This window comes from Abramis brama (genome assembly GCF_963993115.1).
Source record: "Abramis brama genome assembly, chromosome: 1".
NCBI lineage: Eukaryota > Metazoa > Chordata > Actinopteri > Cypriniformes > Leuciscidae > Abramis > Abramis brama.
The window spans coordinates 38,444,313-38,457,907 of NC_139963.1; the positions used below are offsets into that span (position 1 = coordinate 38,444,313).

General features: G+C 35.4%; 1 protein-coding gene across 1 annotated transcript in view; it reads right to left on the reverse strand.

The window, feature by feature from the left end:
• Positions 1 to 4,071: 4,071 nt before the first annotated feature.
• Positions 4,072 to 13,595, reverse strand: part of kctd5a (potassium channel tetramerization domain containing 5a) — a 16,862-nt gene continuing 7,338 nt past the window's right edge. The window contains exons 5-6 of the mRNA XM_084088715.1: positions 6,015 to 6,140; positions 4,072 to 4,457 (exon numbers count right to left, since the gene is read on the reverse strand). Of these exons, the coding sequence (XP_083944841.1) occupies positions 4,428 to 4,457; positions 6,015 to 6,140 (156 nt within the window). The 3' untranslated portion in view covers positions 4,072 to 4,427. The remainder of the gene's footprint in view (positions 4,458 to 6,014; positions 6,141 to 13,595) is intronic.

Consider the following 13,595-nt stretch of genomic DNA (forward strand, 5'->3'; position numbering starts at 1 on the left):
CACTATCATTCTGATTGAATTATAAGGGCAGACTGATTGATATAAAAGGAAGGAAGTGCTGCAATCATAGTGTTTAGGGATGCACCGATATGAACATTTTGGAAGATACCGATATATTTGAAAGCCGTTAACCGATATATTAGCCGATATATCTAAATAAAAATTTTAATATCTTTTTTGAGAGCCTGATTACAAAAACAAAAGTCTCACCATTAAAATCCATGTCCCAAGCACACAATTATAATGTTATCATTATGATTTTATGTAGCCGATATGACAGACTTGTGTTGCACTGAACTGTATTTTCCTTTTTTTGAAGCGATTCCAATTATATTTCAAGCAATTCAAAATCATCATGTTGAACAGTGTGCATCTGAAGTGTCTCAGCTGAAGACATTATTTATCGGCTTTAATATATCGGCCAATTTTTTTTTTTATTGGGCCGACAATGATAACATTAAAAACGAACATCGGCCTATACCGATTTGGTGGCCGATATTTCATGCATCCCTAATAGTGTTCTTGTGTTAGCAATGGTTACCTCCAAAGGTTTGCATTAAAATGGCCTCACATGCAAGGGAATTGCAGCAAATAATATTGCACCATTAACTGAATCAAATAAGAACTTCAAGGAGAGAGGTTCATCTGCATTGAAAGCGGACTCACGCCCCAGGGTGTCCAGCAAGCGCCAGGACCATCTCAGGTATGGAATCATGTCACCACAGGTGCAGAGCTGCTCAATATTGGAAGAAGGTGGGTGTGAGAGTATCTCCACGCATAGTGAGACCAAGACTTTGGACAACGGAACGGTTTGGTCAAGAAGGGCAGCAAAGACGACACTTCTTTCCAAGAAAAGCATCAAGGACAGACAGAAATTCTACAAGGACTGGACAGCAGAAGACAAAGTTATTTTCTTTGATGAAGCTCCCTTCCAACTGATTGTTACATAATGAAATATCGATTGTCTGGAGAAGAAAAGGTGAACGCTACCATGAGTCCTGCGTCGTGCCAACAGTGAAGCATCCTGAGACCATTCATGTGTGGGGCTGTTTTTCATCCAAGGCCGGGAGTGGCTCAAAAACCCCAAAACACTGCCAGGAATACAGAATGGTATCAAAACGTCCTGCAAGAGCAACTTCTCCTAAAGACACAGGTGCAATGTTGTGCTGATCCGTGCATGACAGAGCTCCATATCACAAGACAAGAGTGATAATGAAGTGGCTCGGACATCATTACATTGAAATTTTGGAACTCTTAATTCCATAGAGAACCTGTGGTCAGTCCTCAAAACATGAGGCCGAAGCACAGAAATTGTGATGAACTCCGAGCACTAATAAGCCAAGGATGGATGGCCATCAGTCAGGGTTTGACCCGGAAGCTGATATCCAGCATGCCAGAGCAAATTGCAAAGGTTATGAAGAAGGGTAAACACTTAATATATGCAACAGTCAATATTTTACAATGTTTTTGCCTGTAAAAAGCCATTAAAAATTCAGGAATGCTTATTTTGTTTTCCAGTATACCATAGAAATGTGAAAAAAATAAATAATAATAATATATATATAAATATAATAATATATAAATATATATATATATATATGCTTTAGTACAATGACAGTATCTAATCTATTTTTATTTTTTATGCTTTATTCATTCAAATATATGGCCGTCTTCATATTTTAATTTTTGGATCATCATTTTATTTTGCAAGCCTTTTGGGCCAGAAAACACCTGGTTTAGGATCTACGTTATCTTACATGTTCCAACTCTAAAATACATAAAAAATGCCCTCTGCTGTGCCAGTTGTGTCACTACAGCGCAGCATTTCTAGACTCCAGTACACAGGCTTAATTCATACCCTTCCCACCAATGTCCTGTAGTCATAGATCATAAATTCATAAGTGTAATACTTTAAAATATTTCCAGCAATTTAAATCTCTGCTCAAAACTTTGAAGTGATACTTTTTTTTTTGTCGTTGTTTTATGCATTTAAGCCTGCGTTAAAAATGCAGAAAGGATGCAGCATATCAGTATTTCAACTAGAAGGAAAACATAAGGAAAAAAAAACACTTCAGAATTCAAAAGTGTTTATTTAGTTTGACCAGGTTCTAGCATTACCATCATATACATTTTCCCCGGTCGTAACTTGCAATTACATATATAATATACTTTATGAATACACAAATTGTAAGCATAAAAAAAATACAAATACAAAAACATGTTATAGGATAAGTATAGGAACAGCAGTGACAAAGTGGAGCAAAAGACATTTCAGTCCGCTTCTGCCCATTTTCAAAATACATTTTGCAGATTGCACGCTTTTAATGGAGAAAGAAAGAAAAAAGAAAAAAATCCGAGGCATGACATCAGACACCCATGCCCGCCTCAGGAAAAAACAAAACTGGTGCCCATCAGAAACGAATTTATGTAAACGGGCAACTGAAATATTGACCGTGGCTGACAAGGGTCCAGCAGGCATAATGGAGACGTGTGATCGGTGCATCAGTGTGCACATCCTACTTTCTCCACCAAGATCTGGGAGGCAGGACGTAAAAAAAACGAGTTTAAGGGCCGCAGCGCCCTGCACAGTGATGATAACCATCACTCTCCAGCGTCTCGGCCTGGACGTCAGCCGTGAGCGATGGGTGTTTTCAGTGCGCTGTCTGGATGCCATGCACTGTGTGGAGCCTCGGAGGCTATAACAGAGGCACATTTCACCACGAGACACTGACTCAGTGAGCAAGCAACAGAACACTCCACTGAAGGACCCAAACCTCCTCTCTAGCTGCTAAGACACAAGGTTGACAGTAACTAACTAGATAATTGAGAGGATATGTAAACATACAGGTCTTGAAACCAAACTAGAATGTGGTGTCACATAGTCAAGGTAAGTAAACGTGTAGTATTATTGTTATAAAACACTAGCCATGTAAACTTCGCCTTGATCAGGCAATATAAAGAGATCGGATGAATCTCTGCAAAAAAATTATAGCTTGTATTCCACTAGTAAAAGCCCTTTGTGTGTGTGTGTGTGTGTGTGTGTGTGAGAGAGAGAGAGAGGATTAGGAAAAATAACATGCACTGAATATTATGCTCTTTAGTCTATATACACCATGTCAAATAGATATGCTTTTAGCCTAGCAAAAGTGATGTGTTATTTCCCTGACCACAATTCCAAAAGAAATTCAGATCTTGTGTAGGTTCATTAAAGGCAACATTGTCAAAATATTATAATTTTTTAAATAAACTACAAGATTATGTATATTTTGAATCTAAATTCAACTTGAACAAGTTGAAACAAAGCAAATCAAAAACTGCAGTGTTAAACTATGTGGATAATATTTTTTCACTCTTCTAAAAGTGCCCTTTCTGTCTCCATCACTTACCAAAGTGTGAACAAAAGAAGCCCTACAACACCACTAATTAACAGTCACTGTCATGTAAGTAAAGCGTTGTTCGAAACGGTATTGCCAAAACAAATCAGGCTCAATTCCTTTGTAGCCTTGCCTTAATTCTCCAACTAAACCAAATCTAGCTATAAACATCTCTTTCACAAAGTCAACGCGTTTCATTTGTTAACAGTGTCAGGTGTGTGTGTTTTTTTGTTTTTTTCAACTTAAAAAAAATTCCAGTTTAACAAAAATCCTCATGGAATGAAAGTGGGGATGGAAGACAAACATTTTTCTGTTCTGTTTTTAACCAACTCAAGGCAGCAACAGTAAAACCTCACAAAACGTGAGGAAACTTTGAGGCAAACTGTTACGGATGTTCTTTCACCCTTCTGGTATAAAAACTAACACTACACAAGTCAAAAAATAAAATAAAAAAAATCAATAAAATCATCATCATCTCATCTGTTCCTACAAACATGCTAAAACAAAAATCCTTGCTATAAAAATCCACCATTCCTTACCAGTCAACGTTATACATAAGCCATCTGAATATTGTAATCTCAATCAAAAATACTTTTTCCACTCTCTTAATTATAATTTCAAATGATGAGATTTAACTTCCTGGCATAATATACAGTTTTAAATATATATATATATATATTTTTTTTTCTTCTTTTTTGACAAAATTGCTCACTGGACCAAAAATGATGTGATAAACATATTTTGTGAAAGTCGATTAGAGACCCTGAGTAAATATGATTGGACCAGAGGTGATTGAGGCCCTTTTTGCTCAGCTAACTAATGACATGCATATTTCTACCTTTCAAACAAAACGATTCAGATAGATCTCAAGATGTCAAGAACCAACAGTCCGGTATAACTGTGCAGGCACAAACAAGTGTCTATTCTAAATCGAAACAGAATATCCACTTTAAATAGGTTGTCATCCCGCTTGTCAAATTTCTCTCTCGGTGTGATATGGTGCATGTTGTTTTGCCCGGCAACTGCAGGACCGGAGGAAATAAAACAGTTGTTTCACATTCGAGAGCCTTGTTCTTGAAGAATCTGTAAGAGAGGAACAACTGTTAATGGATGGAGTGGATGATGAAAGTCAGCATGTCTAGATAAAACAGGGGGAGACCTATTAAATATTCAAAATAAGATTTAAAATTCATCCAAAAAATAAAATAAATAAATAATCAGTTCGGTTCATTTCTGCACATCACTTCAACACTGCAAAGAAGTATCTGCAGAGTACATATAATTTATGAAAACATTTTAAATTATGTAAATAAATATGGCTGTATGCTTAAATAATAATAATAATAATAATAATAATAATAATAATAATAAGGGTTATTATTGTTAACTAAAACTATTAAAAACATTTGTTTTAAAATGAATGAAATACAATATAAACGTTAGTTGAAAAACTTGAAGTAAATGAATATTAGAAATGCTACCTTGGCAATGAACTACAATTTAATTACATTTAAACTAAATCTGAAATAAAAATATATTAATAAATAATTATTTTAAAAAAATAATAAAAACAAAAATCACAAAACTACTAAAAATCAACCTAAATTAATATGGAAACTAAAAATAAAATCTATATAATAAAATATTAATAAAATTATAATATAACAAAAGAAAAATAAATAAATAAATAAATAAATAAATATATTAGTATTATATTTATTTTATATAAATAATATAAATATTATATTAAAAAAAATCCATTTCAACCAAACTGCAAACATATATAAATATAAATATAAAAATAAATATTTATCATAAATAAATATTTCATCATAAATATATATAAATATATAACTATAACTACTTGACTAATGGTTGAAATTGAAAAAAATTATAATACTAAAAATATTTACCCTTAAGGCATTGCATAGCAAGTAAATAAATATGTGATACTGAATATCTTTAAAAAAACATGAAAATCATATATGACTTTTTTTTGCTATATCCCCTGGCCCTAAACGTGAGGCCTTTGCTTATTTGTTCAAGCTATTGTGCGAACCTCACAGGAAGCGTACAACAATGCCTTGGTGATCTCACTCCAATGTGTTTATTACAGTACATGACCTCTGTTGACCTGGGGCGGGGGAGCATTACACATTAAGCAGGTTTTCCATCATTATCTGGGAGAAAAAAGCAGACTAGATGAGCTAAGGATATAATTCTAGGGCTTTCTAATAGGCACGAGTACAGCCAGACAGCATGCGGCAAATTGAGCACTAGTAACAGAGACTCAGAGAGGGAGGGAGAGAGCGAGCGACACTGCCTTCAGCATTCAGCAGAGACCTAATTATCAGCTTAAGTGATATGTAAATGATGCCTCACCAAGAAATACTGAGAAACAAAAAAAAAGAAAGTAATTCCACATCCTCAGTGTGTGCACAGCATGCAGGGAAACAAAACACTCAGGCATGAACACATTTGATCTGGTTAATCAACTCTTTGAGTACTGTTATGCCATGTGACCATCTGAAGAGCAGAGCTGTGGGATATTTTCTTACGATCTGTGCGCAAGTGACTATTTCTGTCCGTGCACGAGGGAAGAGTGCATGGGAGACTGTAAAAGGGTTCTGTTATCCTCACCTTGGCCTTTTCACTGGGCTCGCTGTTTGTGCCGTATGACTGATTGTGCAGCTCCTTAGAGACCACGCAGAGGAACTCAGCTTGATCCTCATTTCCATAGTTGTATGAAGAGCCGATACTAACCAACTGCCAGGAGAGAGGAAAGGAAAACACATGACGACAGTATTTCCATGGTGAACTGATTTGACTGATACGATATATTCAGTTGTTGCTGGTAATAATGTGTAAAACCACAAAAATCAAAAGAAAATAAAGAAAAAAAATGTTTGCATTAAAAGTAGGGTAGGCATTTTTTTGTTATACTGGTTGCTACTCTCTTCTCATCCTGATAGCAATTAATAATAAAAGTGGTCTAGGGGTGGGCGATATGGCAAAAATATCATATCACAATTTTTTTTTCAGGAAAATCACGATTCTTTTTCATGTTGGTTTTACTATTTTGCAGCTGACTGAGCATTACAGCCAAACTAATGTCCCTATTTTACCTTATAAGGCTTTAAAAACAAAGCCTTATAAGGTAACACAATGTAAAATAAAAAAGAATTGCAGACATTTAGGCCAAAGTGGTAAAGATAAAAATCTTTTTTCATTATTTGCTTTGTTATTAAAAAATAAGAACAAATGTACACACTACACATACACGACTTAATATACATAGGACTGGGTATCGGTAAAAAAAAAATCAATACCGATACCGATACCTTGACTTCGATACCGTTTCCTGGACGATACTTTTTCCGATACCAATTTTATAAAAAATAAAAATAAAATCCGTTTTAACAACATTACATTACCTCAAAAAAAAAAAAGTTTGTTGACTTTTTTACACTCATATTTTGAGCCTGTAAAAAGCACCAATGTTAAAGTTTTCTATGTATCCTAATCATTTAACGTGTATTCTTTAAATTTAGCTCGTTGTTTCTGCCTTAACTGTTAATGCATTGTTTAACAATGAAACTGAATGAAAATTTAATTGAAATGCATTAGCCTACTTACACACAGTCACCTCTGATAACAGATCACTCTAAATTGTAATTTAGACGCATGCATTTTCTGTAAAACTGCTTTGAAACAATATGTATTGTGAAAAATGCTATAGCTACAAATAAATGTGAATTGAATTAAATAGGCTACTGGGGGCGGAATATATGCCTGGTATATGCCTAGGGTTGGGTATCGTTTGGGTTTTTTTGATACCGGTGCCAAATTGATACTTTTAAAACAGTACCGATATCAATACTTTAAAAAAAAAAGAGCCTCAAAACGATGGTGAATGACATTAAAATTTTAATATATTCAATTTTAAGAATTTTTTATTTTATTTTTTTCAATAAAAAAAAAAAAGTTCTTTAGAGTAAATATGTAAGGGATAATCCACGGCTAGCCATGCATTAAAGGATTTTAATGCACGACGTAGAGGCGAAGAACCACCCGACGCGAAGTGCATTAAAATTCTTTAATGCATGGCTAGCCGTGGATTATCCCGCTTATACCTTGGTTATTTGCCAAGTTAAAAATAAGTTAAAGCTGTAACTGATGTTTACAGTGTAATTTCTTAACAGACGTGTAAAAATGACGGTTATTTCTTAAGTTAGTTCTTGCACTCCGTCCGCTTTAAATAAAGTAGAGCCATCGGATTGCTTTTATTTGAATAAATTCACATTTATTTAAATTCATTATTAAAAGAGAGAGACAGAGAACTGAAGGAGAAGGAACAGACAGAGAGAGAGAGAGAGAGAGAGAGAGATATGCGTGCGCGAGTTACCTGTGTGCGTCTCTTCTTTAAAGTCTAACGTTAGCAGCTAACGTCCCCTCTTTGCTTAAGCATATAGCTAACTTAATGATTCTTTAATGGATTTATTAAAATTATTTATGAATGACAGGCAACACTGACAGTGACAAGGCAATCTTTATTTGAACTAATCATGTCATTTATTTATTGTTAATTCTTTGTGCCGCTTTTTGTCATTCAACGTCTTCTCCAAGTCTTCTATTTCGTCTTGTGCCTGGGCCCATTTCTCAGAGTTGCCATATTCACCATACAAATTAAACGATATGAAAAATTCATCCATTTAGCCTACCTAAATAAACGTTTTCATATGTGTCTCTCACTCTGCTTGCAAGTGTATCTGTGTTACTATGGTTACCAATGTAGCGGATTAATTTCGAACTGTAATCAAACTGACTGGAACTACCTGTGCATTAAACGGTTTTACTGCACACCTTCCAGCCAATCAGAATCGAGTATTTAAACAGCCCATGGTATAAATAAATATAAGTAGTCTAAATACAAAACACAACAGATTTACATAACAAATTCACAATAAAACCTAAACCACCTAACCCAAATACAATAATTTAACACTAAATAACACTGCAGTAGCCTACTAATAACACAAAGTAGTCTGTATTCTTGGTATGCTACAAACCAGCTTTAAATTTCAGCAATTCTTTTCACATTTTTTGCCTTCTCTGGCCAAATACGACACCTCTCCTGACTTATTGCATGTCCTGCACAAGGTGAGCGTTATTTTAGAACGCAAGAAGAATGCTGTCATGTTTACAACTGTGGCAATAAACGTTCATCAGGATCAACCGAAAGCTGTATTTTCAAAAGTATGTGAGGTTCGCGGCTCTATTGTTGCAGTAAACTTGCACAAAGTTCTTGAATAAATAATATATTAGCTGTACGCCGGTCTGTTATTGTATCCTCGACTTTACATTTTCACAATAAACATGACGCGGAACAAATAACGAACTGTGATTGGTTGCGTTATGTCAGTCAGTCCTTGGCTGATATTTTTATTCTTAAATGCATTTAAGTGAATGTGTTTTGTCATTTAAGAAACCTTTATAATGATCATGATGCATGTTAGTTGATCTGTAACGCACAATGGCGCTATTACACACTGCAGTTTAGAGAATTGAATCTGTCAGGCTACAACACGTTAATTCATCCACTTCTCCCGAAATACATTAAAGTAAGTGGCTGGTGAAGTGTGAGAAGAATGTGGTTGAAAACACTGAATAGTTGTGATGACAGCGCTGAGCGCGTCTGTCTCTCTGGCTCAGCGCCAGCCAACGCGCGAACACAGATTTGAATTTAGAAGTTGATGATCACGCGATCTGAACATTAAGCACACTGGTGTGAACGATCGTACGCGTCAAAGGGTTAACTAGCGATCACATGCGGTGATGTTTCTTGCGTCCGTTTCGGAGAACCAGAGGGTAAATATTTCAGCCGACAGCTGAGGCATTAAAGTGGCACCAAAATGAGGCACCGAAATCCACGTTTTGATTCGGTCCGGTTACTTAGGTACCGGCACCATATCGGTGCCCGGTTTCGGTACCCAACCCTAATATAATGAAATAAACAGTGCTTTATTTTTTTTCAACTACAGTAGGTGTATTTAACAGTAGCATTCAAGAAATTTAATGAACAAATATGAGTCAATTGTGACCAGCAACTGTCTGGTTAGCCACATTCTTCAAAATATCTTCTTTTGTGTTCAGCACAAGAGAGAAATTAATACAGGTTTGGAACAACATTAGAGTGAGTAAATGATGACGGAATTTTCATTTTTGGTGAACTATCCCTTTAAGGACAAGCAGCAGCATATTTACTATTAGGCTACTGTCTCTTTAACCCTCTACCGCACGCATTATGATAGACCTATAGAAAAAAATATTTTACTCTTTTTCTTTTCTTAGAATGGCTTAACTTGAAGTGCTGTAAAAACATTGTTTTGAAAAAATATTGTTTTAAGGTACTTTATGATATGTTGCCATATGGCAACAACATACAACAGTAGAAATTTTTAGAAAAAAAAAATGCCATTTAAATTTGATTTTTTTCAAATCTTTTTTGAAGAGGAGTGGACCAACATTCCACAGGCCACAATCAACAACCTGATCAACTCTATGCGAAGGAGATGTGTTGCACTGCGTGAGGACAATGGTGGTCACACCAGATACTGACTGGTTTTCTGACTCCCCCGGACCCCCCATACAGTAAAACTGCACATTTTAGACTGGCCTTTTATTGTGGCCAGCCTAAGGCACACCTGTGCAATAATCATGCTGTCTAATCAGCATCTTGATATGCCACATCTGTGAGGTGGATGGATTATCTCGGCAAAGGAGAAGTGCTCACTAACACAGATTTAGACAGATTTGTGAACAATATTGAGAGAAATAGGCCTTTTGTGTACATAGAAAAAGTATTAGATCTTTGAGTTCAACTCATGAAAAATGGGGGCAAAAACAAAAGTGTTTCATTTATAATTTTGTTCAGTGTAGCTAGCTAAACTATTGCAATAATGTCATTCCACTATTGCACAGTGTTGCCGCTTGGCAACACAGACATTTGATAGATTTACCAAAAACTAATTTCATAAAAACTTTGAGCGGTGAATGTGTCATCTTAACTTGGTGATATTTCCGATTTTTTGGTGTATGTGATATGGGCTGGTCCTTGTTTGTTACTGACGTTTTAGTTTGGTTTCAGCAACTACCAACAAGAGACCGCAGTCTGTCAAAAATCATGCCACAGCAAAAAACTGCATGTCATGTGACTTAACCAAATTACATCATTAGCTAAATTAAGGTCTTCTCATTCCAAAAAAAAAACCACGAGAATGTTTTCTTAAAGAGACAGTGGCAAGGAAATGAACACAAAGAGTATGTTGCCATATGGCAACACCATGCGGTAGAGGGTTAAGACCTGCACGCGACGCGTCTAATATACATGCATATGACACACACTATGACACGCACCAGATTTTCTCTCAAAATGTCTCTGTTTGCTATTACTTTAGACATAACCAATTCTGTTTATGTAAACCTTGTGTGTATTTGACAGTATTAGATAACCTGTAACCAGGTGCTGTTTGACAGGCTTTTAGTGTGTGCACTTCGGTCACTCGGTTTAGTGTGACACAGACACTTCCTCACACCTGCTACTGACTAGGGGTGAACACACTCGAGCACCGAACCCCCCATTCGCACCACAAATTACATCTTGTCCCTTAAACAACCCAAGCGTAAAGCCTACACTTTGTTTCTGTGTTACCCTTCCACCACAAGCACACGCATATGCAAAAATAAAGGCAAACAATGTTTAGCATGCTAGTCAAATAAAAGCAACCTTCCAAAATCATTTTCCACTGCTCCTACTAGATGCACTGATGATATTGATCTCAACTTTAAACATTCATAGCTGCACCCTTTAAAGCAAACATCACATGTAACACTAAAAAACTAGAGGTTATTATATAAACAATACCAAATATATGCATGTTTATGTGCCCGTCTGCCCGTTATATTGAACTGATAATTTATGGTTTTCTGTTTTTGACAATTATAACAGCACTGAACGGAACTAACTGTTTTAACACTTTTAAAAACTGTAATTTCTGCAATTACACTCCCTCCTTGCATACAAACCAAAACACACTTCTACAGCAATAAATAGAGTCTGATAGAGTCTGAAAGAGTACACAAATTTAAAATAATATAGCCTAGTGCACTGTCACCAAAGTGCCTTTTTTAAAATCTTTGATCAAGTAAACAAACAGGTAACGAATATGCATGTAAAATTATAACAAATAAAAACATTCTAAATAACCTGAATTACTAAAGTGTAGCTTAATAATATCCCAGTTTCATTTTTTTATTTTACATAAAATAAAGAACAGTGGACTCTATCAACTCCCCATAAATGTAAGCATTCGTTTAAACTAGTTTTAAAAGGTTTAGGTGTTGTTCAATACACTAAAGGAGTAAAGAGAATGGAACGCTGAATTGTGGAATTTTGCAGAAATATAAACAAAACAGCGAATTACAGAGTCAATCTCATCTGGCATGTTAACAGAATTAATAATTTTTAGCTGGTCTACTACATTATGAAATACCTGCTGACAGAGCGCTGTTTGTATCTCTATGTTTACACAGAACTTCTCTCATATTCTCTCAATAATCATTTCCACAGAGCTGTAATTATTTAGATGTTCATTAGTGAAATAAAGGTTATATAGTAGATGTTTATATTACCGGTATTTAAGTTTAAAATGAGTGGATCGTGTTAAGAGCTGCATACGGTGGCCATGCTGGAACATTCCTAAGCATCAAAATGAACAGCACAATGAACGCAACTTTGCATGACTAATGATGAGCATAGTCAACAGAGAGAGAATTAAATTCAGCATTTTTATTTCCAACATGCACTCATTCATGGCCGTTTTATTTAATTAATGTAAAGTTACGTCTTTATTACGTTTTTATAGACATAGAAAATCACTCACTGCTCTTGACTGGTTAAGCCCTGAAGCAACTCTAAATATTCACTGTGCTATTAAATTAAAGATACAATATGATAAGAGCAACAATATGAACAGTAGCTCCTACAAAAGTGTAACAGACATAATAAGGCATTCTTTGCCCAATATTTTTAAAAGTTAAAAATGCAATGAAAGTACAGGTATCGGTAATCGGTATCGGCAAGTACTAAAACTAAAAGTATAGGTATCAGACTCGGACTCGTTCTGGAAAAAGTGGTATCGGGGCATATAGGCTTGTATTTTTTAAAATTCAGAATCATTAAAATGACTGAATTTCATTAAAGTCTAATATTAATACTAGTGGTGCACGATATATCGGCCACCGATATAATATCGGCCGATATGGTCATTTTTTTACACATCGGTATCGTTCCAATGTCAAAATATGGCCGATGTGAACAGGCCGATATTTGACATGTGAAGTTGAAGATGAAGTTGACGACTCGCGATCTTAGCAGTAGTGAACGCACCTGAGAGAAATACACATTTCATACAGATGACATAAGCAGAGAACAGTCTGTTTTCTTTCGTTTTGAATTGTTCTGTTTAAAAATAGACATTTAATGCTTTCTATATATGTCTCAGGTCTGTGAGGCAGGTAGGTTTCGGTTCATTTATGAGACGCGCTCCAGGTTCACGCGTTCAAATATTTTCTATTTACTTCTTATTTTTATAAATCCAGGCAATTGGTTGATGAAACATTGACCAAAATTAAGATATAATTAATACAAAACGAAATTAAATTTAAAGACAGGCTTTGTGCTGTCTGTTTGAGGTCTCTGTGAAAGTTTTAAAGCAGTCTTTTAGTGCCGCTTTCAGAGCGCTCACGTCCGTAACGGAGAACTGTCCCGTCCGTAACATTGTTAACGCAGTCCAGTGCGACTTATGTTTTTTTCCTCTTCATGACACATTTTTGACTGATCGTTTTTTGACTCGTAGATATTTGAATATATTGCTTGATATTTGATACCCGTTCGAATTTGATTTTTCTCAAAAGTGACAGCACGTGTGATTTGTGGATTACTGATAAGCACGAGTGGAGAAACAGGCGTTTATTTATTCATTCTCAGTGTTGAGAAACGTAGCCTTCATGTGTTACGTTATTGTGTTAATAATAACTAAAGTAGCCTACCTAATTATGTTACATATTTATTTTGTATGAAAACTAGCGCGTTCATTACTTATGGATAAAAAAGTAGGCTACCGTTGTATCAGTGATGCGCGAGCTCTCTCTCACACAAAC